Consider the following 27,381-nt stretch of genomic DNA (forward strand, 5'->3'; position numbering starts at 1 on the left):
CTCGTTTTCTTGTTTCTTTTTGAGATATTATTTTATTTATTTTATGCATTTACATAGCCATCCTTTAACAATAGTAACCCAGAAAGTCACCCTGCACTAGAAACCAATAACCTCCAAATGTTAGAAACCCCCCAAGCACATTAGAAACCATATGATGGTCAGAAAACTATCCAGCCAGGCTCTTCCCACCAGAAAAAAACAAAGCAGTTTACATCTCTCTTTCCAGGCTCCTTCCCTTCTAGTAAGCCACCACTTCCCTATTCACCCTGAGAGTCTTCACAATTTGCTTTTGAAGCTCAATTTAGATGTAACGAAGCAGGACTTCATTTGAAGCTAAATTTAGATGTAACAAAACAGGACAACAAATGGCGCATAGGAGCGGGTTGGACTAGGGCCATGAATGGAAAGGGTCTGTGGGCTAGCTGCAGCCTCTGAGCTGGCAGTGCCCCACCTCTGTCTTAGCTGGTGAAGCTCTGACCATTGTGTGAACTATCAAATGCAAATGTACTTGGTGTTCTTTTGTTCATCTTTATAACAATCTGTTTTTAAGAAACCTAAAAGGTATGGCTCCCTTAAACTCAAATAACTAAGACATTTTCTCTTCTTTGAGCTAAGAAATTAGGATTTAGCCTTTCCAACATTCAGATCTCCTGCCCTTTTACGAATTTTGTTCCATCCAAAAAATATAGCATTATTTCATCTTCCACTTGGGGATTCAGTCATTTAAATATGAAGCTTGGGTTTATTCCAACATTGTGCAAAGAGCCGAAATCATGAATTATGGCTGGACCTAGTGGCAAAGCCGTTATTTCTGCCAGCCAGTGCCTTTGAATGTTCTGTAAAAGCAAGAACAACCTGTCTAATATGGCAGATGACACTGCTCCCCTTAAGCCAGAGTCTCTGCATGTGTATTTCTGGAAATTAAACACTGCTGTGCTTCCCTGGGAAAACCACTGTACATAAAACTCCACTCCTAGGTCCACCCCCCCAGCTCCCGTCTATCAGTTGCACACAGTTAAATCTTCCCATTTCTTCAACTCTCTATGTCCCTTGCCTTAGGCAAGTTCTCTGTTTTTGACACTCATCCTAACAGAAATCTTCATTTGTTCCAGACCATAGTCCAGCAAGCATCTGTTTTTTAACGCCAGAGCTAACTAGGCAAGTACATATGATCTTTCCCTCCATGACAGAACCCTGCGATAGATTTTTCTTCCTTCCCTGCAGAAGCACCATCCTTCACAAACCAGTTTTTTTAGTAAGTCTCCAGAAGATAAAAGAAGGGAGATGATGATTTGTGGTTCCAGCCACAAATGCATTCTGCTACAGTAGGCACTTGCCAAGAGGAGTTCAATGGCAAATGAATGGCAAAGGCCCCTGCAGAGATGGAAACACAGGTGAAAGCAGATGAAATGATTCATAGAAGCACTAAAAGCAACAGAAAAACTCAACCAGGCTTGCTTCTTGGTAGATCCGAAATAAAGAGGACGTTTTAAAATGCCACTGAGAAAGAAACGGGGCCATGATTAAACACCCCTCAATTTTATACTTATTTTTCCATTTCAGATCTACCAGCTACTTCAGGCTTTTTCTTCAGTTCATGTCACGCTTTAGCTTTAGCTTTAGCTTTTTTGTTTTTCCATAATCTGTCACCACATCTTTTCCGATTTGCTTCCCTTTCAGCTATTAATGTTACGAATTTTTCTAAAGTGTAATGTTTCTCTTCGTTTAATTTCAAAATTTCCATCATTTTATTCTGCTTTCCAAACTGTTGTCTTGTGCATCTAGTTTCCTTTTTTCTTTCCTGCCATTTCTTCAAATGCCCCCTGCCCAACGTTTAACCCTCAGAGCATTCTAATATTTTTCTTTAACTGCAGTCCTCTGCATATTTACTTAGGATGATGTCCCATTGATTTTAATTTAGCCAAGCGTAGGTTTGCATTCTAAGTTTCCTAAATCTTCAAAAGCTTTAAATTCTAAATGTTTCTGTATGAACTGTACAAAATAGTTTAAGAAGGTAAGAAGAGCTTGCTGGATTGGGCCAATGGATCATCTAGTCCAGCATCCTGTTCTCACAGTGGCCCACCAGAAGCCTGTGAGAAGCCTGCAAGCGGGACCTGAGCCCCAGAGTCCTCTCCTCCTGGGCTTTCCAGCAACTAATAGTCAGAAGCATTAATGCCTCTGACGATGAGGCAGGGCATAGCCATCCTGGCTGGTAGTGATTGATCTCCTCCACAAACTGGTCTAATTACTCTTTTAAAGGCATCTAGGGTGGTGGCCATCTCTGCCTCCTGGGGGTTCCATAGTTTAACTATGCACCGTGTGAATAAGTACTGTCTTTTATCTGTACTGAATCTTCAGTTTCATTGGATGTCCCTGGGTTCTCATGAGGGAGAACTTTTCTCTATCCATGTTCTCCGTGCCACGCACAATTTTATAAACATCTATAATGTCACCTCTTACTTGACTTTTCTCTAAACTAAAATGTCCCAAATGCTGCACCCTTTCTCCATCCCCTTAATCATTTTGGTTGCCCTTTTCTACACCTTTCGCAGCTCGGCACTATCCTTTTTGAGGTGAGGTGACCCCAACTGTACACAGTATTCCAAATGCTGTCATACCACATATTTGTATAATGGCATTATTTCAACAGTCTTATTTATTAGGTTGATTAGTGTCTAATTTGGGTTTGGGGAACCTTTGGCTCTCCAGATGTTACTGAGCTACAACTTCCATCATTCTCTGCCAATGGCCATGCAACCGGGGGGGGGGGGGAGAGTTCCCAACACCTGATCTAAATAATTCATAGTTATTCAGTTTTTTTTTTCCAGTTCCGCTAATACAGTTAATTAATTCCATTAATTTAGCTGCTGTTCTCCAATACAGTGGACCCTCGGGTTACGTTACCTTCGGGTAATGTAACTTTCGGGTTGCAAACATGGCAAACCCAGAAGTGTCTCCTTCCGGGTTTCACCGCATGTGCATGTGCAGAAGTGCTCTGTTGCGCCATGCGTGTGTGCAGGAGCGGCGCCTCTTCTTACAAAATTTTCAGGGTTGCGCACGGACCCCCGGAACGAATTAAATTCGTATCCAGAGGGTCCACTGTAACAGCAAATTTCCAAATACAAAGCTACCAGTAATTCATTAGTTCATACATAATACATAGAAACAATTTATCATCTGTTTTCTTTTGGTTCATTTAAAAAAATAGATGAATAATTGAAATCTAAAGAATATTTGTAATTGAAGAAAATTATAATTTATTCTACAGGGTTAAACACAAATAAGTGCATGCGCGCGCGCGCACACACACACACACACACACACACATATTATCACATCAACAAAAGATTAAAGCCCAAATAAAAAGAAGGAAAAAGTGGTCTGCAACTCACACACAAAAATAAGTGAACTATTTTCTTACCTTCACAGAATGTAAAATTCAAAACAAGGAGATAAAAACTAATAGTCCCAGTCAATGGAGCCACTTTGCAGAGATCAACATATTTTTTTCAGTATTCTTAACAGTGCGTGGTATCCAAGGTGCCTATAATGGCATCCAGTTCAAAGCCCCAAACTCTTGCAAAGGGCCCTTTTGTGCCTTCTCCTTTTCAACTTCTGGCATGCCTCCCCACTTCTCTGCAGAGAGGCTGCCTGGTAGACTTCATAGTCCCCTTCTTTATGGGGAACAACAACACCAAAGACATATGTTCTTTGTATGAAATTTTTGGTGAAGCTCCCTGGTCACAAATTATTTTCTTTCAACATTAATTCAAATAGCACAGCAGACGGTTTCAACTGCTAGCAGGATTTAAATTATAGTAAAGTGGTCCATCACCAGTGCTTTAGGGAGTGATCTGCTGGTGTTCCAAACCTGATAGGCATGGTGCTGTCGTGCTGAAACCTGACTCTGTTGGATGTTTGGTAAAAACTTTTTTTTAAAAAAAGTATTGTTAATGCATTTGTCAAGTTAGTCCAGGCATCGTTTTAGACTAGACATTCTGTGGAAGAGCTTATTTTTGACCAACTGAAGGAACTGTCAGTGGAGAAAAATCAGCGTAGTGTTTGTTGTAAAACAAATGAAACTAGTTTGTATGAAAATATTGCTGCAGTTGCTGGCATGAAATTTACAAAAGGAAAGCTCTTGAGATATCTTGCACAGGTTGTATTTTTTATATTTCATTGTTTATAGTTCAGGATTTTTTTTGCCATATTTGTAGCAACTCTAGGAAGTCTGTTTCTAATCACTTACGCCTTTCCTTTTTAAATAGGTCTTCCTGTGTTTTCAAAAAATTGCTGCTGACCTCCTTGACGTCAAATTAAACAAAGCGGAAATAGAGCTATCACAGGTGATGTTTCTGAGCATATTGCTTTGACTAGCCGATGTGCATTTTCTTTTAAATGTGTGAATTAATGATATATCTTATTCTGAGGTATGGCAGTTTTGTTTCTTTGCTTTTCTGGACAAACTCTTAACACTCTTCCGCTCATAAATTGTTTTCTAAAACCTTCCTCTGAACATGGTGTCAAAGCTTTAGAGTTCAACACCATTGTTTTCTTGCATATCCAGAGATACCCATAACTCTCCAATTTTTTCTCATTACCCAGAGAGCTACTTAAGGCTCATTATGGAGTTCTCACAGAATTTTTTTCTTAAGCTGCAGTTAAAGTTTTTGTAAGGCTACCTCACATACTGGGGAGCAGGATGAAGTTGTAAGTAGCGTGTTGAGCCCAAACGTTTGCATTTCCTTAGTAGAATAGTATCCTGGCCCTGTTTAAAAATTGTAAACCAGTAAGTTGATGATGTGACATTAAGATTTGTGCAGCATAAGAGATGTCCTTGCTCCCCCATGGCATCCCTTGACATTTGGATAGATTTAGGACTCAGTTCTGCACTTTATTTATTTAGTAATTCTCTAAATCATTTCTGTATCATCGTTCATCCAGTTTGTATTTCAGAGCAGTATATGACATAAAACAATGATGAAGCCGTGGAGGTGTTATGTTTTTTGTTTTTGCTTGTGAATATATATTGTTGTTAACATGCAGTTAAATAAAATAATGAATCTCCCAGACTAACAACATTTGGTATACAATGAAATAGACTTGTCTATCAAATCTGCCAATCCGAGAATCTGATAAGTTACAGAACCTGGACCTTTGGAAGACATATTAGTTCAGATCTGGAGATGGGTATACACAGTGTACCAAAAGGGTAATGTTATTTCTTTGTTAATTGAGCTGAAATTCTTTTAAAAGTCCAAATTGTTTTAATCTAATGCCATGTAGTGGCTTAAACATAGGTCACTAGCCTAGATATTGTAAACAGCATAGGATTTAACCCAGCTTTTTGAGCAACAATTGATTGCTCAGTGAGTCTTAGAAATCTCTCTCAACTGCTGCAGGAAGCATGCTGCATAGAAATTATGTCCTGTGAGGTCAGATAACACTGTTTAAGTGCAGATAACATTGCTCTTTTGTTAACATCTTCATGAAATTGAATTCTTCTCATAATACGGTGAGTCCTGGAGTCCGGAGTCCAGTGAATCATAACTCTTGTCTACCTGATTAGATAATATGATGATGATCAGTCAGAAGTCAGGCAGAGCAGATAATTAGATCATAAATTCAGAGCGTTTGTCACCTGTATCTGTTACCATTTCTTATTTAGAGAGAAGTTATCTTAAAAAAAGAAATATTTATGCAATTAGGTAATCTATACTTTTAAAATATGTAAAAATATGCTTGGGCTGCAGTCCTAAATATAGTTATTCTTAACGGTCTTATTGAAATTTCTGGAACAGCTGTGAAAAAAAGCCAGCTTACAAAAAAATTAAGAAAACAAGTAACTCAGGGAAACTTTGTGACTTCTCTGAGAAAAGAGAAATTATTTTATTTATTTAGACATATTTTAAACCCACTGTTCATCACAAAACAATCCCAGGTCACGGGTACAATAAAACAAATAATTTAAGCCACATAAGCAACAGCCATAAAACATAAAACCAAATCAATGCAACATAAGCCAGCAGAACAACCGACTCAGAACCAAAAGAGCTCAAAACTCTTGGTGCTGGGACGGGAGGAAGACATTCCACAGGAAAAGCACCATTACAGAGAAGGTCCCGTTGAAGAGAAAATGGTGTGATTCTGAAAAGGTTACTCTAGAAGAAATCCATTTTATGTTTCCTTTTTGAATATTGTTTTGTTATTAAATACAGTAAGCCGACAATTTATGCAGGGGTCACATTCTGGGGATTGTGTATAGTCAAAATTGTGTATAGTCAAAACACATTGAGTTCAATGGTGGGTGGGATTGCCCAAATGCCCACCTGTTTCACCACTCCCCCCCCCTTTTTGCTAGGCTTATAAAGCTGAATGCACTCAAGTTAAATGCATGTAAATTGCAGGCTTACTATACTTACAAGATCTTTTCAAAATTATGTTATACTAAATACTATTGAAATCTATTATCTGCAGCAAGGAATATACAAAACATTGCAGTATGTAGGTGAAAACTCCATGGCTGCATGAAATCCAATCACCTCTTAGGCAGAGGCTCATTTTCTGACTTTTTTTTGTTTTGTTACAATATGTATGTATGTATGTATCTCACTTCTGAAATTTAAAACAATTTCCAAGTATCGCTTGGACACAAAACAGTTGTTTGTGACCTATGGGAGGAATTCACAGTCATGCTATTATATTCATTTTTCAGTGCAAGCATTTTTGCATTCTCCAGACCCCCCGCCCCCCCCCCGAGACAATTTGCAGGCCGGGAGGGGGCTTAGGGGAGCAGGGGAAGCTCCACTGCATTAGTGGGGCTCATTGCTCTGGCTTCCACTCACATGCCATTCAGCTGAATCTGGCCCCATGTACAGAAAGGGCTGCAGGTAGAAATGGGGGGGTGGGGGGAGAAGCTAATCCTCACATTTCCCCTCCTCTTAATTTTCTGATCCCTCTCCACTCAATAAACTTTTCTTACCTCTGCTGAGATTAAACTTCATTGATTGCTTTGATGGGCTTGGGCTTTGTGAGTCAAGCTTTTCCTTTAAACAGATCTGCATGAAGACTTTGTAATGCATGTTTTGCAGCCCCAATGCACGTTCTTGTACTCATGCATGGACACTCAAAGGTGCAAGTGCTGTGGTGATTCCAGGCATTCCTGGTGCTCCATGTTGGAGGATGGGGATCAGCTCAGGACTGTCGTTGGTGAGGTCTTCCCAATAAACGTTTTGCTTTGAAAGGAGTGTGCGGGGAGAGATATTGCTTCAGAGACTCTTCCCAACAGCACACAAAGCTGGCAAGTGGGCGCACTGATCATGCTGCATGGTGTCTGGAATGCGATGGCTTTTGTTTGTTGCTGCTGTTCATTTGTCTTCCTTTCTAATAGTTGATCTGTGTCTCTCTGTTTTTTCACTCGCCTCCTTGTTCTGTCTACTGCTTGACATGTGGCTGCAGCATGTTGTCAGGGCAGAACTAGTGAAGTATCCTGAAGAAGATAATCAACAGCAGAGCACTGCCAGCTGTCAGAGTAAAGTCTGTTCAGTGCAATAGTTCAGGTAGTGTAGTAGAAAGACAGTGTTTTAACAAATGTTACTATTTCATTTGCTTGAAATACTAACCTTGATAATGTGTTTCCTTCTGATTTGTGTATTTGCAATAGCTAATATTTTGGCTCCCAAACGAGAGAATATTAGGTGCACTAAGCCCCAAGGAATTCACCTTCCGATTTCAATTGGATTTGGGTGGGACAAACTTTGGGACCAACAGTTGCAACCTCCTATAGCAACTATAGCAACCTCTTATAACCTCTGTGCTAGATTGGAAACTGCTTTTTGCCCGAGTTTCAGGGACGACTTTACAGGTGACATAGGGGATCACTTTTGGAAGGAGAAGCTCAAAAGGGGAAATGCACGAATGGGACTAAAGCAGTCACAGATACTGTTGTCCACTATCAAGTCTTAGGAGAAAAGAAAAATTATAATAATGGTGGAATTATGTACTGTATTCTCCTTTTTTAAAAAAGGAGAAGAAGAAGGCGGATGTTAACACATGCAGTTAATATTTTTGGCCTGTACAAAACATGTCACCCCCACCCACCTGCTTTCATATTCCTGATTAAAAATATCTGGAATTACTTGCAAGAAGGCAGATGCTATGGAGATAAGGGAGTATGTGAGACAACTGAGTCACCATTCCCTTCCCTACTGAATCATGCATTTTTGACTAGCTGGGGGTGAGTGTGGCTGAGGATGTGCACCTGAAAGCATATATGCACATAGAGCTAGCTTGGGATGAAAGTTTTGCCATGTGGCACTGATTGGTGATGAAGCTGCCAGCATCACCTGAGCCATGGGAACTCCTTCAGAGTGAGATATCCACACTAAGTGACATCATTCTCTCCTAATTTTACAGGGCTTTTGTTTTCAGTGTTTTTTTTTTGTTTTTGACTATTTTTAATTCTCTTGTTTGTAAATTGTCTTGAGATGGTGTTTTAGAATGTGATTAATGAATCAATAATAGCAGTAATAGTGATAATTATAGGCTTGGTTTATTGCAGCTTCAAAACAGAACTCTGAAGAGTGTGTTTGTGTGTCTGTCTGTCTGTGTGTAAACCTTTTTCGGTGTCTAAATTCAAATTTTACAATATTTCAGGTCAGGACTAGTAAATATATCGCTGCAGAGTAAGTGACAGAAAAACGTTACAAGCTAGAGCCCTTTCCCCCCCTCATTTGGAACAAAGGAACCAGTATTTAGAACTGGAATCAGTACTTGCTTATCATAACCCTTTAATATTTATAAAAAATACTTAAATATGCACTACGTGTTATACCAAAACATGAATGATTTCTGAGAACAGCAGACCACAGCATACCTTTTCTCTTTCTTGTTCTTTTTAAATGTTCCATATTTCATAGTCCAGTCATTAACATGTGAAATGTTTTACTAGCACTTTGGAACAGTGTTTCCTTCGGATTCGCTTGCTATAACCTCTTCTGTTTTTCTTTTCTCTCTCTCCTCCCCACAGAGTGTAGTGAAGGCGGATATTGTAAACTATAGCCAGGAGCCCGTGACAAGAACAGTTAACTCTCCTAGAAGCTCAATGTGTACAATTCAGTGAACTTTTTTTTGTATTGATCTCCTTTGGCAGCCATACTACCTTTGCAAAGACGTTGCCCGGAATGTTGTTTTAACAGGGAACATTTCTGTAGAGCGTTTAGAAGTTTCAAGAACTTACTACCCTTTTGTGTGTTGAAAAGCAGCAGGCAGTGTTTTTGGCTAGTCAAGATTCAAATGTTGGGACCACACACTTTGAAAAATTATGAGATATATATCTATATATCTATATATATCTATAATCTTGTGAATTATATTTCAATAAAGGAATACAACTATGTATACAGACGCCCTTTACATATATTGTCACTTTGTGGGACAGGGAAATTAAAAATGTATAAATGATACAGGATAATCAGTGATGCTTGAAATACAGCTGTGGAGTTGAAAATAAATCTCTGCTTATAGACGTGATTGTTTCTCATTTTGTCCTTTCGTTTGTTAGAAGCAGAGCGGTAGAGATCCCTCATTTTACCATTGTGAGCAACACATTGCCATGTCATTTAGAATAATCCATATTCATTGTTACATCACAAGGTGCTTCAGGTCTTCTTCAAACCAGTCGGCCTTTGTTCTTTTGTTAGTACAATAGATGGTCAAAAGGATCTTTCTTCTTCTGAGGACTGAATCAGTTTTTAAGACTTTAGACTAACAATTTTTGTGATTGCACCATAATTGACCCAGAGGACGAGAACATTTCTTTATGAAACCAATCTGGATTCCAGCTTAACATGCCACTCGGATATATAAGTAGTTTCCCCCCCCCGTACCAATACGTAAACCATTCAAAATATTTCATATAAACTGCTTCCCAGATATTTACAAATTGGAATTTTCCTTAAATAGGAGATAGTAAAAGTAAAGTTTCCATTCCTATCTTCTGCTTTTAGCTCCCTGTAGAATGCAGCCTTTTCAGCCCATGTGGGTTTCCTACCCCACTTCAACTTCACTCAATTTGACACTGATTGGATTTTAAAATGGGTGTTTCCAGCTGGTCAGTTGGTTTTGTTTGTCTTGTACATGCATTTTCTAGGGGTGGAAAGTGTCGTGAGGAGCGTTGAAATAAACTGTTGACTCAAAACTATTTGGTTTCAACGACTTGCCAGAACCCAAAATCCTAAGGAGTTACCAACTCAGGTTTGAATTCTACATCTTGGTTGAAATGGGTGAAGACTTACCACATTTAAAGCTCTGGATTCTTAATTGGCTTTGCTTTATTTTTGGCATGGAATCCTGGTATTGTATTAAGAGAGGCTAAAGTTAGCATGCCTACTAGTGAAGAGAAGCGTTATTCATTTTTGTCCTTGTAGAGTTGGGCTTTTAAAAATCATTGGATGCCTGTGTTCTTGGATTTAACAATGGGTGTAAGCTAATTTGTGTCGAGAGTGGAATACCAGATGAAGTAAAACGTATATAAGTCTTCCTTTGTATTGTCTGGATCAGAGCCCTGACACGGAGTATAAACATGAGCTCTGTCATCTCCGTGGGATTTTGAGAGGTATTTGATCTCCATGTAGGAAAAAATGAAGTGAGATTTCTGGATATATTCTTGTGTTTGTCAAAGATGAGGCAATGTTTTAAGATACTTAATGGAAACATTCAAGGGAAATGTTGATAGCCCCCAAGCCAACCCATTTGCTTTTCTCTCTGTCTTTCTCCCTTTCAGTCTCTCTATTGGCTTGAGAAAAAGAGCAGAGTGTGAACCAACATTAGCAAAATGGGTTACAGTTGTCACTTAGCAGTGATTTCCATCAATAGGTGACAAAGGGGCAGATAAAATTTCTTGCTAGATTCACAAACGTTAATTTCAGCTCCATTTATGAGCACTATGGCCGGTATTCAACTAACGACTTGCGCAGGGGGGACCCCCCTCTCCTTCCCCCATGTGTGCCCCATACTGTCCCCAAATCTGCTCAAGGAAGGAGAGGGGGGAAATGTTCTGTTGCACATGGAGAAATCCTTTTGCTGACAGAATGTTCACCATAGTGTTACATTAATGACAACCCTGTGCCTTTAATGTATGAAAACAGATCTGCCTGCATATCTTGTTTGTAAAATTTATGGGGAAGCCTTTTAATCAACGGCGGAACTCATATTTTTGCACATAGAAGGTACAAGGCTCAATCTCTGGCATCTCCTTTTAAAGGGATTTGGGGTACTGCAGCTGGGACAGTCCTACGCCAGTTAGAATAGACAGGATTGGCCTATATAGCTGTGTGGTCTCAGTGCATGGTAACTTTATCTGTGGGGAGGTACAGGAGCTGGGGTAGTGTTTCCACACCGTACATGAGATTTAAAAAAACGAAGACAGCAACCAGATAAAGCCTGTGGTGCTGTGGGTGGGCTGCGCAGCATGTTGCCTGCCAGTGAAGTCAAACAAAGTGGGAAGAAGCTCATCAGCCTCAAATCTTGCAATAACTGGGAAAACCTGGCCACTGGGAGACTTCCTCAATATTACACAACGTCTAGGAAGCTTTCCAGAAATTTCCCAGATACCTAGACCTGACTGACTTGGCAGTCTGCTTTCATCTTGAAGGGAGGTGGAGGTAGACAGATGGTGCTGCCCCTCCCTGGCACACCAATGATGCCCTAACTTGGCAGGTCGTTTATTGTTTCCCCAAAATAGGTTAAGCATGTCCCACGCCAGCTAGTTGAATGAGCTTTTTAGTGGTGGAACTGTATATGCAACACCTGTTTGTGTGCAGCGCTCCTACAACAAGGGATGCATACTGTAGCCCAATAGTTGGCTTGCAGTAGATAGGACCTGCACACAGCCCTTATTCTCCCAAGGAGTCGTCTTGGGAAGTAGAATTCCATTCTCACACAGAGATGGAGCAGCCCAGCAGAAACTTTGCCTAGCTGTCTGGGACCAATAAGATAATGGACAAGGTCTGTATGACATCAGGAAATGGTTCCCGTACCAAGTTTCCAAAACCAAGTAATTTAAGTAGGATCCAACTAGGTTCCATGATACTTACTGGTATCTGGTACCAACCCATGCTATTAAGTCAGGTTATGAAAACTTATCTCCCAGTATGATTGGTTAGTTACATCACTGGAGGAAGGGAATGGAGAACCTCCTTTTGTTGGTTTTGCAATCAAAATCACAAATGCATGATTGCCACACAGGCTTATGAGGGGCTGACACTCATATAGAGTTCCTGAATCAACATGAGACCACTTCCTAAATGCTTTGGTGAGAATTTCTAACAAAGGAGGTAATCTTATGTGCTTACTTCCTGCCTGAGTGCTCCCTCTTTCTTTCAAGCCCAGCACTGTGAGCAGATGAATATTCATGGGCTTTGCTGAGAGCCCAGACTCTATTTTGGAAACTAATTTTGTGTTTTGTGACTAAGACACATTTTTCACCTGCATATTACTTGATGCACTTGCTGCCCACACTGAAATGGAAGTAAACCTTTTTTTTTTTACTAAAGCATATGGTTCATTCTTAGCAACAGAGACAAAGAGGGGAAAGGTCAGCATATCATAAATAAACAGGAATAAAATGTGTAAATGCCTGATTCCTAGCTTCCAATAACACAGCCTATTTACATTAATATTTCTCCCACACATGTGGGACAGGAGGTTTAAATTTAAATTTACAGATTTCATCCTCAATCCATCTCCATCACTTTTTCCTTAGGTTATAACCAGGGCTTTTTCTTTCAGCAAGAACTTGTCAGAACTGAGTTCCGCCGCCTCTCGGGTGAGTGCCATTGCCATTATAAGAGAACAAGGGAGGTGTTCGTGGTGAGTTCCTGCACCTCGTTTTCTGGAAAAATATCACTGGCTGTAACTTTACATGTTAGACTAGCAAGCTTTTGCATTCATGTTCCTCTTAATGCTTGTGTTTCAGCCATTTGATGCTCAGGGGTCTTGAACACCTCCAGATTAACCACACAACCTCTTCACTAGATTAAAAAGAAAATACTCCACTGGCTGCATCGATACATCTTTGTGAATTGCTGTCAGATTAATGTTATTCATCTAATAATTTGTTACACGAATGGTGTGGGTTTTAAACAACCAACTCTCCTTTGGTACCCATATTGATAAATTTCTTGATACTGAAATATCAAAAACTGTAGATGTACATGTTCCTCATCACAGTAAGACAGAAGAAAATGAAGCTATTAGTCTGATCAGTATTTGATTATGGTTTTGGAGAAAACCACAGCTATGCCATCTAAGTTTGCCTTTGCCAGCAGGGAATGTTGAATGGCAAAGAAATCAAATAGAAAAGAAGAAAAGATTTATTGCCATATAATTCATGTGCTGAATCTGCATTTTGCAGGTCGTATTCTGTCTTTATGCTTTGAAATTGTTTACAATGGTAAAGACTCCCATTTTCAGAGCTGAAGCAAAGCCTCACTAAAATGAAAGGGTTACCACCAAGACTTTGCTCGTTAACTGAAATGGAGCAGATCATTATTTTGCTTCCATGTTGAGATGACTCTGGCCTTACAGCTAGTTAGTTAATTCATCTTTGGGGAAGCACAATTTAAGTTACAAAAACATGTCTATTTAGACAGCTCACAAAACATACAATGCTTGGCAAAGCATTGGAAAGTAATTCTCAAAACAAACAGATTTCCCAGCACCACCCAGCATCATATTCATAACTCTTAGTACATTTCTTCCCTGGCATTATAAAAGAAGCAGCAGAAGAAAATGGCTGTGGTCTTTAAGATTTGTAGTGTTTAAGGTTCAAGTTGGTATCTACACTGCACACGTCCATTATTTAAGTGCATATACTAATAGTGAACTCATGTGCTGATGCACTCTGTCTGTGCGGCCAAAATGAGGCTATTGAGAAAAACGAGGGAGGTATCAGCAGGGCACCCAAAGTTTTGGAGGAGTGGGGGGCTTTTTAGAAGAAAATTTAATGGGGCCAATAAATCTGAAGCACTCCAATGAGCGCTACATGTCTGTTGAAGAAGGCAAGGGAAAAATAAGGAGGAGGGAAAATGAAACAATATGGCTGGCTGGGATAGAAATGTTTTAAATAAAATACATATGAGCCTTAGCAGTTTGTTAATTGCCATCCATATAAAGTGTGCTTCAGACTTTTCATGCTGCTCTTGCCATGTGAAAAATTCTGATTCAGTGTACAATAGTTGCACTGGGATTAGCAGGAAATGGGTGGATGATCCATTAAGGGTCCGTGCCATTATAAAAAGCTACAGTGTGACCATTTATGTAGTACTCTTCTGGCGGTCCTATCTCAAAATGGATTCTGCAGAACTGGCACAGTTTCTGAAAGCTTTGAAAACATAATTAGCTGATATGAACTCAAAAATATGAATTTGCATTTGCTTCTCTCCTACAAAATTCTGCCCATACTGTAATCTTTGCAAAGGAACATGCTCAGGTCTGTTGCCAACTGTATAATTTAAGCTAGGTTGCCCAATGAAGATGCTTCTGCCATTAGTTCCAACCAGCACATCAAATGATGGGAATCTACTATGTAGAAAATGGCCTAGAATTTGTGTGTTTGTGTGCGCTTTAAGAATGTGTCCTGTTTTCATTTTCATACAATAGCAGTGCTAGTTGCTGTTCAGTATTGTGTGTCCTGCCAACCTAGCAGTTCGAAAGCACGTCAAAGTGCAAGTAGATAAATAGGTACCGCTCCGGCAGGAAGGTAAACGACGTTTCCATGCGCTGCTCTGGTTTGCCAGAAGCGGCTTAGTCATGCTGGCCACATGACCTGGAAGCTGTACGCCGGCTCCCTCGGCCAGTAAAGCAAGATGAGTGCCGCAACCCCAGAGTCAGTCAGGACTGGACCTAATGGTCAGGGGGCCCTTTACCTTTACCTTATTGTGTGTCCAGTTTTATTGTTTAACTTTTGCTTCTAGGCTTATTAAGCATGGCAGTCATTCTTTTTCTCTGCAAGGTCGTTGACTGCTAAGCATTTAGATAGACCTGAGATGAGGGCTGGAATTGGAATAGCAATTGTTGGTCCACAAAAGAACATTCCTCTGTGGATTTCCAGTAGGAAGGACCCTCTCCCAGCTGTGTCACTTTTCTGGTGGTACCTCACCATCAAAAGGAATTCAGGAGAAGGAGATGGAGATGGACAGCCAGAGTTGAAGCAATACAGAAAGTGAGCAGAACTGATAAAATCTGAAAGACAGGAAATGAAATGCCATTTAGGAGAGACAGTTAAAAGGCCCATAGAGAGAAAGTGATTGTCAAAGCAGCGGCGGTGCATAAGCTCATGTTACCTGGGGCAGGTGTGCAGAGCACGCCCCCAAGAGGGAAGGGGCAAGGAGGGTGGGGAGCCCATCGCAGCTCACCCTAAAAAGCACACACGGGGTGTGCGCATCGCAAGATTGACCCGGAAATGGAGTTGTGGATGGTAGCATTGGGCACAAGGAAGCTGCCTGTCTCTGCAGTTCCCTCATGCGCCAAAACCAGGCTCCAATGAGGGAGCCTGTTGTGTGGGTGCCTGGTTGCACCCTCTTAGAAAAATGCGCCTGGGGCCACAGCCCCCTTCAGCCCCCCCCCCGCCCCTGGCTCAAAGCTATTTTGGGCTGCTAATTTTAACAAATTCTGAGTTTTGGGGGTTGCTCATTGCTTGGAGGGTTTTGTATACCAGTCAGATAATCAGTGTGCTTCATTTTTCCAGCATCTTTCCCCCCACAAGTACAATGAAAAACAAGCAGGGTTGCAGGGAGGAACATGGCTATTTGGCATGAGTTTATCTCCAGTGGATTCATTGAGCCCCTAACTGATACTGGAGCTGAAACTGCTCAGGTTTTTTGGCGAACATTTTAGCAGTGGGTGCGCGTGCGTGACGGAGAAAACGTCTGATCTCTGTGAACTGAGTTGGATGGGCAGGATAGAATTGTCAGCAGCATCAAAGCGGAGGCAGGAGTTGACCAAGAATTGTGCTTGGGACAGGGAGTCACAGCTGATAGATGAAACCAAGATTCTGCCAGATATCGGAGCCAGAAAGACTCTTCCTCTCTTCTCAGGCAGAGCTTCATAAGTAACGTGGATGAAACCGGTGTAATTTGTAAACACAGTATTATAAAATATCCAACATGACTATTTCTGCAAAGACCTGGATGCAATTTTGTTTGGAAATTTCACTTTGTATTGTTACTTAGATTTCTGATTAAATCACATAAGGAGGAACACAGGCTACATGTAAAAAAAATAAAATGGCACTAATTTATAAAACTAAAGGTTTATCTCAGAATATTGTATGTGATTGAACAGATTTGTAATACTGTTGTTCTACAAACTCTATGATTTAGGCATTCCATGGTATTTTTTCTATATGCATGCTTTTAAAGTTATTGTCAAGCTGTTTTTTTTGATTTTCAGGCGACTTTGAGATATTTTCTTGTGGAAAGCAACAAATAATTGTAATTAAGAATAAAAATAAACTAATAATGTCAAAATCTTGCTGATGTACAAGTTTAAAAAGTCAGTAATTACAACATGAACCAGCCACTTGTCATTTCTTGATGTAAATTGATGTTTATGATGGAGAATGTGTTTTGAACTTAGTATAGTGAAGGTTTGATCCTTATTTTAAAACAAGACAACTTCATTCAGTTTAACAAAAAAGAACGGCTGTGACTTTATTACTATGAAATTCACAGCTGCTGAACTAAATTACATATTTCCAAACTGAAAATAGATTTTAAATCTTCAGCCTTCTGAAAATATTGCACTTGCCCCATAATTGCGCCTGTTTTCATTTTGTCTGTTTTTAGCTTATTTTATTTTATTTTATTAGTTCATCTGTCATTAAGCCACCCTGATGCTACAGAGAAGAGTGCAATATAAACAAATAAACAAACAAATGCAAAGTAAAGCTTCATATTTAAATAACGAGGCATGTCGAGTTGCAGCTCGGCATCCAAAGAAAAATCAGTCTCACACCATAGTAGGTTCCGAAATATGGCTGCTCCTAGGGCTAATGCAGCACAGCTTTTTATTGTGTGAAATCAGAAAGATACAAAGTACAAGCCAAGCAATTTGTTCTAGCAAGCAGATAAGAACCTTCGCACTAGACCATGCGAGCATCAGGCCATGCCACGTTAGCCAATCATATAGGACATCACGAGCTGTCCACGCGCTGTTCATGTTCCAAGGATGCTTCTAGCTATGAAATCACCCTATAACAATAAGAACTTTGCTCATGCTCTCATGTACAAGCAATCATTTTCCCACATATCCCCTTTTCTTGTTTATATTATTAGAGGAAAAGAGGGACCATTAGTCCAAATCGTACACTTCCTTGCCGAAGCGTCTACACCTTGCAACATAAATTCCTCTTGTAACCCCTGTGGTGGGCCGTGGTCGGTACCACCATGCAGTGCATTGGGAAATCAAAGAGGGTATGCATTGAATGCAACAACACACCATAATAAAACCAACAATACATGCAATTACAATCAATAATACTTTTCTTAACCACACTCCATTGGGTAACCAAGAAGACAACCACTCCCATGGATCAAAACCTTCAGGTGGATTTAAAGGATTATGGGCTATCATTTGTTCCATATGATTAATAGTAGCAGAGATATTGGTCGATTGATCAGTTATATACATGCAGCAATGAGAATAAATTAAGGCACAAATTCCACCTTTAGAAGCAAGGATCACATCTAAAGCATAATGATGTTGAAGAACTACATTTCTTATTTCTGATATTTCTTTGTTAATCATTTTTAAAGCCAAAATGGTGGAATTAAACAAATTTTCTGTCCAGTTTGCCAATTTATGCAAATCACGGTAATTCATGGCTGCACCTAAAGAAGGCAGAAGGGACCTAGAGATGGCCGTCCCTGTATATTGAGAAATAGGTGATAGTACTTCCCTTTTGTTACGCAAACGGACCGCTGGGAGCTTATCTATTTTATATACCAAGGGTACTACTATACCTAACGTGCAGGTACCAGAAAAGGCAGAGGGGATTTCTTTGTAGGCACGTGTGCCACAAAGTAACCATAAATCAGATTGAAGCAAACATGTAGTTCTGCTGCTCTTTCTCATCCATTCGAACCAAACATAAAAGTCTCTACACGCAGCTTGTTGTTCATAGGTCATGTAAGTTGTGACATTATTAATTAAAACCTTTGGTCTGCCACTCATGGTTGTAACATTAAGAAAACAAGAAGATCCATTAATGTATTCATGTGTCCAATTACAATATGGATAATGACCTAAAAATTTTTTGCTATTGTGATTAAAATGAAAACAATAAGGAGCTAATTCTACAAGCGATAGAAATACAGGAGGTAAACTTATGCGCTTGTCCTTCATATTATTGCTAATCTTATATGAAGCATTTATAGGAATACCGTGTAATAGAATGCCAGATCTTTTTGATTGAGGAGGGATATGCATACACATCCAACAATCAGAAAGGTTAAGCATAGAAGCAAAATGATTAATGTCTCTAACGTAAGTATTGTTAGTCCAAATCTGATGATAAAGTTCAGGCCTCCTGGCCTTCTGCAAAAAAGCAGCACGACGAAAGCGGCGTTTTACAAAGTTCACGGAGAGGCTCCATCCGTGTGAAGTGGAATTGTGGGGCCACTCAGGACGATGCCATATTGGTTGCTCGGGGGGGCAATAAGGGTGAGAATGGTGAATTATTCCAATAGCTGTTTCCGAGCAACCTGCGTGGTATTTCGTGGCTCGATTATTGGCATGCAAAAACCACAAACCAGGAGAAGCCACACAGCCATTTCTGCAGATACAGGAGCCCATTTGCTGTAAATAGGCCTTATGTACTGTTCCGTGCATTGCGGAGCCAAAAATCCAAACCCAACGAAACGTGGTGACACAGATGGGATGGTCGCTATTGGGGGGCAAAACCCAAGCGATGCCGGTCTGACGAGGGCATCCTTCAAAGCCAGGTTCATTTCCCAGACAAGAGGCGGCAAAACTGTAACGATAAGTGGTAGAAACGGTGGCTTCCCAGGGGGAAGGGGGGCCAACGCGATAGGGTTGAAGATGGCCTTTCAACGTGCCAGGAAACACTGGAACCGCTGTGGAAGGTGACGTAATCCAGGGCACATCAATATGGCGATGTCTCCAACTGCAATGTGGGTTGAGGTCAGGTGAGAGGTCATCACCGGCAAACAGCGTAAAATACGGTTTCAAGGTGCTGGTGTCTCCTCGGGCGAAGACGAGGCAACAGAAGAGCGCCAAGGTCGAACGCAAGAAATCAAAGAAGTTGGACCCTTCCACCGTGGATCTGGAAGCAACCTGTATGACACTAAAGGGCGTTGCAATATTTCTTCCTTCCAGAAATGAAGTTCAGCAGGCGTAAAATTCCTGTTGCCAAATAACCAGGGTGACCAATATGTGATCTAAGATTTGCTTCAGAAAATTGACAAGTCCTGGCCTGTATCAAAGATGGGGCACTTTGTGCTGGAGTGACATTGCTGTGCGGTAGATCTGCACTGCGCACGAAAATGGTCCACTTTACCACATCCAAAGCAGGTTTTATCCTTTGCAGGATTCTGGGACACGGTGGAGGACAGAGCCGTGGCTAGCAGGCAAGCTTTATACGTCTCAGTCCCCACTGACTGGCAGGCTTTAAGCACATCTGCAATGGCTATATTTGGCGTTGTCATCAAAGCGCGCAGCGCTTGCTTACAGTCCTCATTTGCATTATCAAACGCAAGCTGGTGTACGATCACTTCTTGGGCTGCTACGTCCTGAACTTGCCGTTTAAGGGTGTTATACAAGCGATCGACAAAGTGTCCGTAGGGCTCTGTAGGACCTTGTCTAACGCTCCCCCATCGGCCATCGCGCTCAGTTTTGTCATCAGGGACAGAAGCCAAGGCCTCCTGAGCAGCAGCCGTAGTGGCCTCCCAATATTGAGGATCGAGAGTTAGCTGTTGGGCAACAGTAAGAAAATTGCCTCCTCCCGTCAATCCATCGAGGACATCAGCTTGGGTTAACATGACGGGGGCTGGGGGTGGGGCGGCACCAGCAGCGGCAGCAGCCAAAGCAGCCTGATGATTAGCCAATGCAACATTATTAAGATTATTCCGAATCCCATCAACACGACGTTGGCAGGCCCAGTGCCAAGCTTGTATAAACAAAATCATTTGATGAGGCTGCATTACAGTGCGGGCCAACAGCTTAACATCCTCTGGTATCAAATTTTGTTGAAAAATAGTGCCTAACAAACCCAGGGTGTAAGGAGATTGCAAGCCATTGTTCTGGACAGAGGAATACAGTTCTTTTATGAATCTCAAATCAAACTGTTCGTGCCGGGCTGGGCCTCCCCCTGGCGCGGCAGGAGCAATCACAGGAAAAAGATTAGGAGTTGTAGAATCAAAAGCTAGCAACGGAGCAGCGGCGCGAAGAGATTCTTGAAGTGGGGTGGAAACGGTGCCAGATGCCTTGGGCAGAGGAGGTGGAAGAGCGGGGGGTGCTGCAGAATTTGAAGAATGCAGGGGAGTGACAGGATGAGGCGAAGAGAGAATGTCCGGAGGTTTAGGAGGAAGGTTTGAGGCAGGCAAAGCGGGAACCGGGGGGGCGTCTGAGGAAGCTGGTGCAGCAGCCAGAAGAATGTTTGAAGGAGTTAAGCACGACATAGCTTTGTAGACGTTACCCCAGGCATGTAAAACCTTTACATCAATCTGCGGATGATTTTGAAAGAAGTGTCCAATTTTTTTCCAATCGTCTAACCCCCAATTTCCATCCTGGGGAAACCACGGGCAGTGGGTGTCCAGGGCTTTTATAAGGGACTTAAGGTCAGCTTTCCGAACAGCAAGGTTGTTACTGGCCAAAAGGAATTTAAGGTCTTTAAAAAAATTTTTCTGTGGTGCAGAGAGAGATTTTCCCATGATTGCAAGAGTTGCAAAAAAGAGCAGGGAGCACTTACCGAGGGATCCTTAGGAGGATGAGGGAGGCGCCTTTTGCCCTGTCCGGGCGGAGATAAGTGCTGATCCAGAATCACATTCACACGGGAGCTCTCACCGGGGATCCACTACGTGGATGAACGACGCGTCTGCAGCCCTGCCGGGCGAGGTGAGGCTGAACGTTGTAAAACAGCATGAAGTCCGAAAGAAATCACACGGGAGCACTCACCAGGGATCCACAACGTGGATGAACGACGTGTTGGTGAGTGCTGAACAATGAAAAACAACGTGAAGTCCGAAGGCCTCACACGGGGCACCAATTGTCGAGTTGCAGCTCGGCATCCAAAGAAAAATCAGTCTCACACCATAGTAGGTTCCGAAATATGGCTGCTCCTAGGGCTAATGCAGCACAGCTTTTTATTGTGTGAAATCAGAAAGATACAAAGTACAAGCCAAGCAATTTGTTCTAGCAAGCAGATAAGAACCTTCGCACTAGACCATGCGAGCATCAGGCCATGCCACGTTAGCCAATCATATAGGACATCACGAGCTGTCCACGCGCTGTTCATGTTCCAAGGATGCTTCTAGCTATGAAATCACCCTATAACAATAAGAACTTTGCTCATGCTCTCATGTACAAGCAATCATTTTCCCACAGAGGCATGTACATGTATCTCAACATTATACTGTCTGATTTGAAATCAGACTTATGTAAGATAGTCAGGTTTGATTTTAAAAAGATAAACCCAAAACTCAAGCCCAGGGCCTCTATATATTTTATCAAAGGGGACAAGGCAAGGATGTCCACTATGCCCAGTATTTTTCTTTCCAATCCTAGAAGTGCTGTTTAGAGATAGGCTGAGAGAATTATGGGAAAGCGTGTTCTCATTAAAAGAAAGTGGGGGCCAGCCAAGACACCCCTCTGTTGCCAGGCAGTTTGGGATGGTATGGTTCTGGCAGAGATTGGTAGCCTGAGTTGCTGGGGTAATTTTCATGTTGCCAATTTGCTTTCTCTTTCGCTGCGTGCACCGGATCACCCTCCCTCCCTTAATTTGGGTCTTGTGTGTTGACCTTGCTATGCCTGTCATGGGGTCGTCTGCCGTTAAATATCTGGCTATTATCTGGGTATTACTATGATAAATACGAACTGCACATTGTTTCAGACTAATTATGTTAAAACATGGGCTGAAGTTTAAAAAGATATATTAAGATGGGAGAAGTTAAAACTGTCATTGCGCGGTAGAATTTCAGTGATAAAAATGTTTTGCCTAAAATGATGTTTTTATTTCAAACAATACCTATTGTGAATAATGACTTACCATTTAAAGAATGGCAAAACATTTATCTAAGTTTGTATGGCAAGGTAAAAAAATCACGGGTTAACTTAAAATGAAAATACGGCAAAATGAGAAGGAGAGGGGAGGACTGGGACTGCCTGATTTGAAATTGTACTTTGCAGCCTGGCAAAGGAGTGGGTGACCTTGAGAAATAAGAGAATTTTGGATTTAGAAGGTCACAATTTAAGGTTTGGATGGCATGGATATCTGTGGTATAACAAGATCAAAGTTAATGTGGAGTTTAAAATTTTTGTTAGACGTACTATATTGGGAGTCTGGAATAGAAATATACCTAGGTTATATACGAAGATACCCCTATGGATTTCAACGCAAAAAAGTGTTTCATAGAAAAGAGGTGACAGGTAAAGAGAAATGGTTAACCTACCAATAATTATTAGAGTGGAGTAAAGGGGACTGTAAAATTCAAACAAGGGAATAACTAACAAGAGAAGGCTACAGTCTCCAATGGTTTGCACATCTATAACCAGCGGATAGATTTAAGTGGGATAAAAAGATGTTTGGTACAGAACAAAAAAGACAAATTTTGAAATGCAGATATATACAGATGATGAACATGTTATTGCAAAAAAATGTATAAATTATTGTTGAAATTGGAAATGCAAGAAGAACAAGTTAAAGAATGTATGGTTAAATAGGTGAGAAATTTTGGATATAATATACAGTGGGAACATATGTGAACTAAAGGGTTAAAATATAAGCTGTGTTATGACTTAAATGAATTTTTAAATTAAATGATGTACCACTGGTACTTAACTCCTGATAAATTATTTAGAATGTACAAAACTATTCTGTATACCTGTTGGAAATGTAAAGAACATGAAGGGATGTTTTTAGTGTGTTTGGTGGACGTGTAAAAAAGCCCAAAAATATTTGGATACAAATACATACACTGAAACGGAGAATTTTGAAAGTTAACCTTCAATTGAAACCAGAACTCTTCCTGCTGGAACTTACAGACATACAGTTACAAAAAAAAAAAGCTAAGGAACTTTGCTTCAGTATATGATTACGACAGCAAGACTTTTATATGCACAAAGCCGGAAAGACTCATCATCACCAGCAATGGAAGAACGGTTGTTAAAATTAACAGACTTAGCTGAGATGGCAGAACTGACCTGTTTATTCAGAGAAAAGTTGTTGTTAAAATTTGGAAACTTCTCATAGACTTTTTGTGTGAAAAAGAAAATGAAATAATGACATTTGGATTTGAGGATTGAAGGTAGTTTGTTTAGAGAAAGTGGTTTTGTTGAGTTATATTGGAGTGGACGAAGTGATTATTGTTTTTATACGGCGGACAGAGGAAGAATTGGAAGTTCTATAATCTCTGAACTTTATCTTTTCCATTTCCTCATGAAAGCTCTTCTCTTTTCTATCTATTTTCTTCTTATTTTTATACCTCTCTTTTCTTTCTTTTTTGCCATGTTTTTATCTTACTTTGATTAACATTGGACAAAAAAGACATTTGCGATTAGGTTTTGCATTTCTCTTTATCAACTCTAATAGACACACGCAGTACACACACACAAACACACACACAAAATATGTAATCAAATCACATTCAAGTGAGCAGAAAATAATAGGACAAACAGATCTGACCTCTGCCATTATTCACCTTTCAGTGGAGAGATGGACAGTTAGACTAGCTGAGGCCACTGACTCAAGCAATGCTGATGGTGCTTGTGCACAACACAGCAAATGACGGCCAGGGAGTGGGGCAGCGTGGGGTAGTGGCACATTCCTGTTTTGCCTCAAGAGGCTAATGGGGATGCAATGCCCCTGATCACAGAATCATAGAGTTGGAAGGGACCCCTGAAGGATTGTCTAGTCCAACCCCCTGCAATGGGGGAATCTCAGCTAAAGCATCCATAACTGATGGCCGCCCAACTTCTGTTTAAAAACCTCCAAGGAAGGAGAGTCCAGCACCTTCCAAGGGAGTCTTTTTCACTGCTGAACAGCTCTTACTGTCAGAAAGTTTTTCTGTATGTTTAGTCGGAATCTCCTTTCTCATAACTTGAAGCCATTGGTTCGAGTCCTACCCTCCAAATCAGAAGAAAAGCTTGCTCCATCTTCCATGTGACAGCCCTTAAGATATCTGAAGATAGCTATCATATCTCCTCTCACTCCCCTCTTTTCCAGGTTAAAAAAAAAGGTAAAGGACCCCTGACAGTTAAGTCCAGTTGCAGACAACTCTGGGGTTGTGGCGCTCATCTTGCTTTACAGGCCAAGGAAGCCAGCGTTTGTCCGCAGTTTTTCTGGGTCATGTGGCCAGCAGGACTAAGCTGCTTCTGGCGCAATGGAACACCGAAACCAGAGCAGTGCACGGAAACGCCACTTACCTTCCCGCCAGAGCGGTACCTATTTATCTACTTGCACTTCAACGTGCTTTCGAACTGCTAGGTTGGCAGGAGCTGGGACCTAGCAACAGGAGCTCACCCCGTTGCAGGGATTTGAACCGCCGACCTTCTGATTGACAAGCCCAAGAGGCTCAGTGGTTTAGACCACTGCGCTACCCGCTATGTTTAGCATAAACCCATATGTTTAATCGGAATCTCCTTTCTCGTAACTTGAAGCCATTGGTTCAAGTCCAACTCTCCAGAGCAGGAGAAAACAAGCATGCTCCCTCCTTCATGTGATAGCCCTTAAGATATTTGGAGATGGCTATCATATCTCCTCTCAGTCTCCACTTTTCCAGGCTAAACATACCCAGCTCCTTCAAGAGCTCCTCATAAGGTGTGGTTTCTAGACCCTTGATCAGCTTGGTCACCCTCCTCTGCACATGTTCCAGCTTGTCAACATCCTTCTTAAATTGTGGCGCCCAGAACTGGACACAGGATTCCAGGTGTGGTCTGACAAAGGCAGAATAGAGCGGTACTATTACTTCACTTGATTTGGACACTATGTTCTGTTGATGAAACCCGTTGATGCTCTAGGAAGGTGATATCTACAAACAGGCACTCGCTTCATCAGTGTTTTTATGAGCTGCCCCATCAGTTGCTCACAAGATGCAGGCAGTTTGGGTGATTTCAAAACTTATGTAACAGCCAAGCATTCTGCTACTTATGAGATCAAGATATTTGCATAGGCTCTTGGACCATGTGGGTTCCCGCAGGTGTTCCCACTTTCAGGTACTTGCTGTGGAGCTTAACTGTGGGCTGAAAGCAGCTCTGATTGTTCCAGAAGTGGGGGGAGTGCATGGTTTGTGGCATGTTGTATTACTCCTTCATTTGTAGCCAAGGAGTTAAAATCCTCAGTTATTCTGAAAAAAACATAGGCAGATAAGGCCATACACAGCTTGAACGACCAAGGAGGACGTGTGATCATTTCTCTCTCTCTCTCCTCTCCAAAACAAAATCTGACTTTATCTTTTTACTGTGCTGTTGACAACAAAATAACCGGCTTTTGGTTTAGTTCACATCTAAGCACACAAAATCCCAAGAGCTTTGTAGAACATTTATTCAGCTGGCTGGGGTAAAAAAAACCAAAAAACCTGTGCTAAATTTATTGTAGAAGTTTTTTTAAAAAAAAAAATGTATAAAAGTCACACAGAAATCACAAACTGTGATGTTAATAACTTTGCTTGTGCAAAAGGCAACCAATTAATTTGGAATCTCTCTCTCTCTCACTGTGTGTGTGTGTGTGTGTGTGTATAAGCAGGACTATGAACTTGCTGATAGGCTCCCTCCACCCACCAAGCAAACTGGTAATGTTTGAGGACATTCCATAATAGCACCAGCTGCCATGTGGCTACTTGCACACAGTGGTAAGGCTTCATCAGTTTTTAATGGCTCTTAAATCCATCACCTTTTAAATAAAGGATAATACTTTTGGGATAATACATGTGCATGGGTAATATTCTTAATTCAAATATCACTTAGTGCAATCACAGTTCTGAGTTTATCATTGTTTTGGATGACTTGTAAAAAATGATATTAATGCCTCTGGCTACTGCTTGAAAGAAAACAATGTCAAAAGCTGATTTATGCCTTTGGTCAAATGCTTGCTTTGAGTTTCATCCATCTGTTAGAACACACAAATTTACAGAAAGATTAATTGGTTCATAGAAGGTACATCTTGTTAAAGGGTCTTTCCTTGTCTAACTGCCTGTCTAGCTGTCAAACAGATCATTGCCCTGATTAAAGCTGCTCAAGGAAAGGACTACTAACCAGATGAATGATTAATAAATGTATGACCATACGAATTAGAAATATCACTTTAGATGATGCCACATTTTGATGACATGGCAAAATTGCATTCATAAAACAAAATTGCATTCATAAAACAAAGAGAAAAAACAGCATAGATTGTTCAATTGGGTTATTATATCAACAAGCTGGATTACCCCCAGGAAAAGACTGGTCAACAGATGAGTTTTAAGCAGGCTTTCTTCTTCTTTGGTGATTCCTCATAGCCGAGTAAGATTGTCTTCCATAAATATTGTTTTAGCAGTGAGTCCATAAGTGACTGTGGAGGCCAATTCTGGATCCACACGTCCTTCCACAGTGGGGACATTGGTTTCCGGGCACATTTCTCCCTTGCGTCCTGAGTTTCAGCATCTTCAAAGCCTATGAAGGCACCTAAACGCCAAAACTATAGGTAACTTCCTGATGTTAACAGGAAGTGCTTTCCAAATGGCATGTGCTGCTACACTAACCCTGGGAGCCCCCAGCACTCTGAGGACGGTCTCTCCTGAAGATTGAAGTGACTGCACAGGAGTATACAAGGTAAGGCAGGGGTTGCCAAACCAGCACCCGTGGATGTCATAGCATCCGCTAAGGCTGCCTTTGGTACACCCAGGGTGAACCACCACCCCCAGATTCCTAGCTGTCATTTTTAAAAAGCAATTTTCTAGCACTTCTAGGACCTGTGATATGAGGCAATATGTATAGACACAATTCTCAATTTTTGTGAGAAATTAGCCCGTTTAATCCTATCAGTCTTTTACTTTACCAGACGTGCCAGGTTGCCCCCAGCGCATATCATGTGTGTGTGACATCACGTGCGTGTTGTGCATTGCACACATGTGATGTTAGGCATATTGTGCATGTTGTTGCATTGTC

The 27,381-nt window shown here is 41.1% G+C and overlaps 1 protein-coding gene across 2 annotated transcripts in view; it reads left to right on the plus strand.

Annotated features, from left to right (window-relative positions):
• RAB28 (RAB28, member RAS oncogene family) overlaps positions 1-9,527 on the plus strand; it is a 57,298-nt gene extending 47,771 nt beyond the window's left edge. The window contains exons 6-8 of one of the 2 annotated variants that reach the window (XM_081925799.1): positions 4,269-4,346; positions 7,459-7,559; positions 9,029-9,527. In XM_081925799.1, coding sequence (XP_081781925.1) covers positions 4,269-4,346; positions 7,459-7,554 — 174 coding nt within the window. In that variant the 3' untranslated portion in view covers positions 7,555-7,559; positions 9,029-9,527. The remainder of the gene's footprint in view (positions 1-4,268; positions 4,347-7,458; positions 7,560-9,028) is intronic. The other variant, XM_081925800.1, reaches the window with a different exon arrangement.
• Positions 9,528-27,381: the final 17,854 nt, after the last annotated feature.

This window comes from Podarcis melisellensis, assembly GCF_964234715.1.
Source record: "Podarcis melisellensis genome assembly, chromosome: 9".
In the NCBI taxonomy this organism is placed as follows: domain Eukaryota; kingdom Metazoa; phylum Chordata; class Lepidosauria; order Squamata; family Lacertidae; genus Podarcis; species Podarcis melisellensis.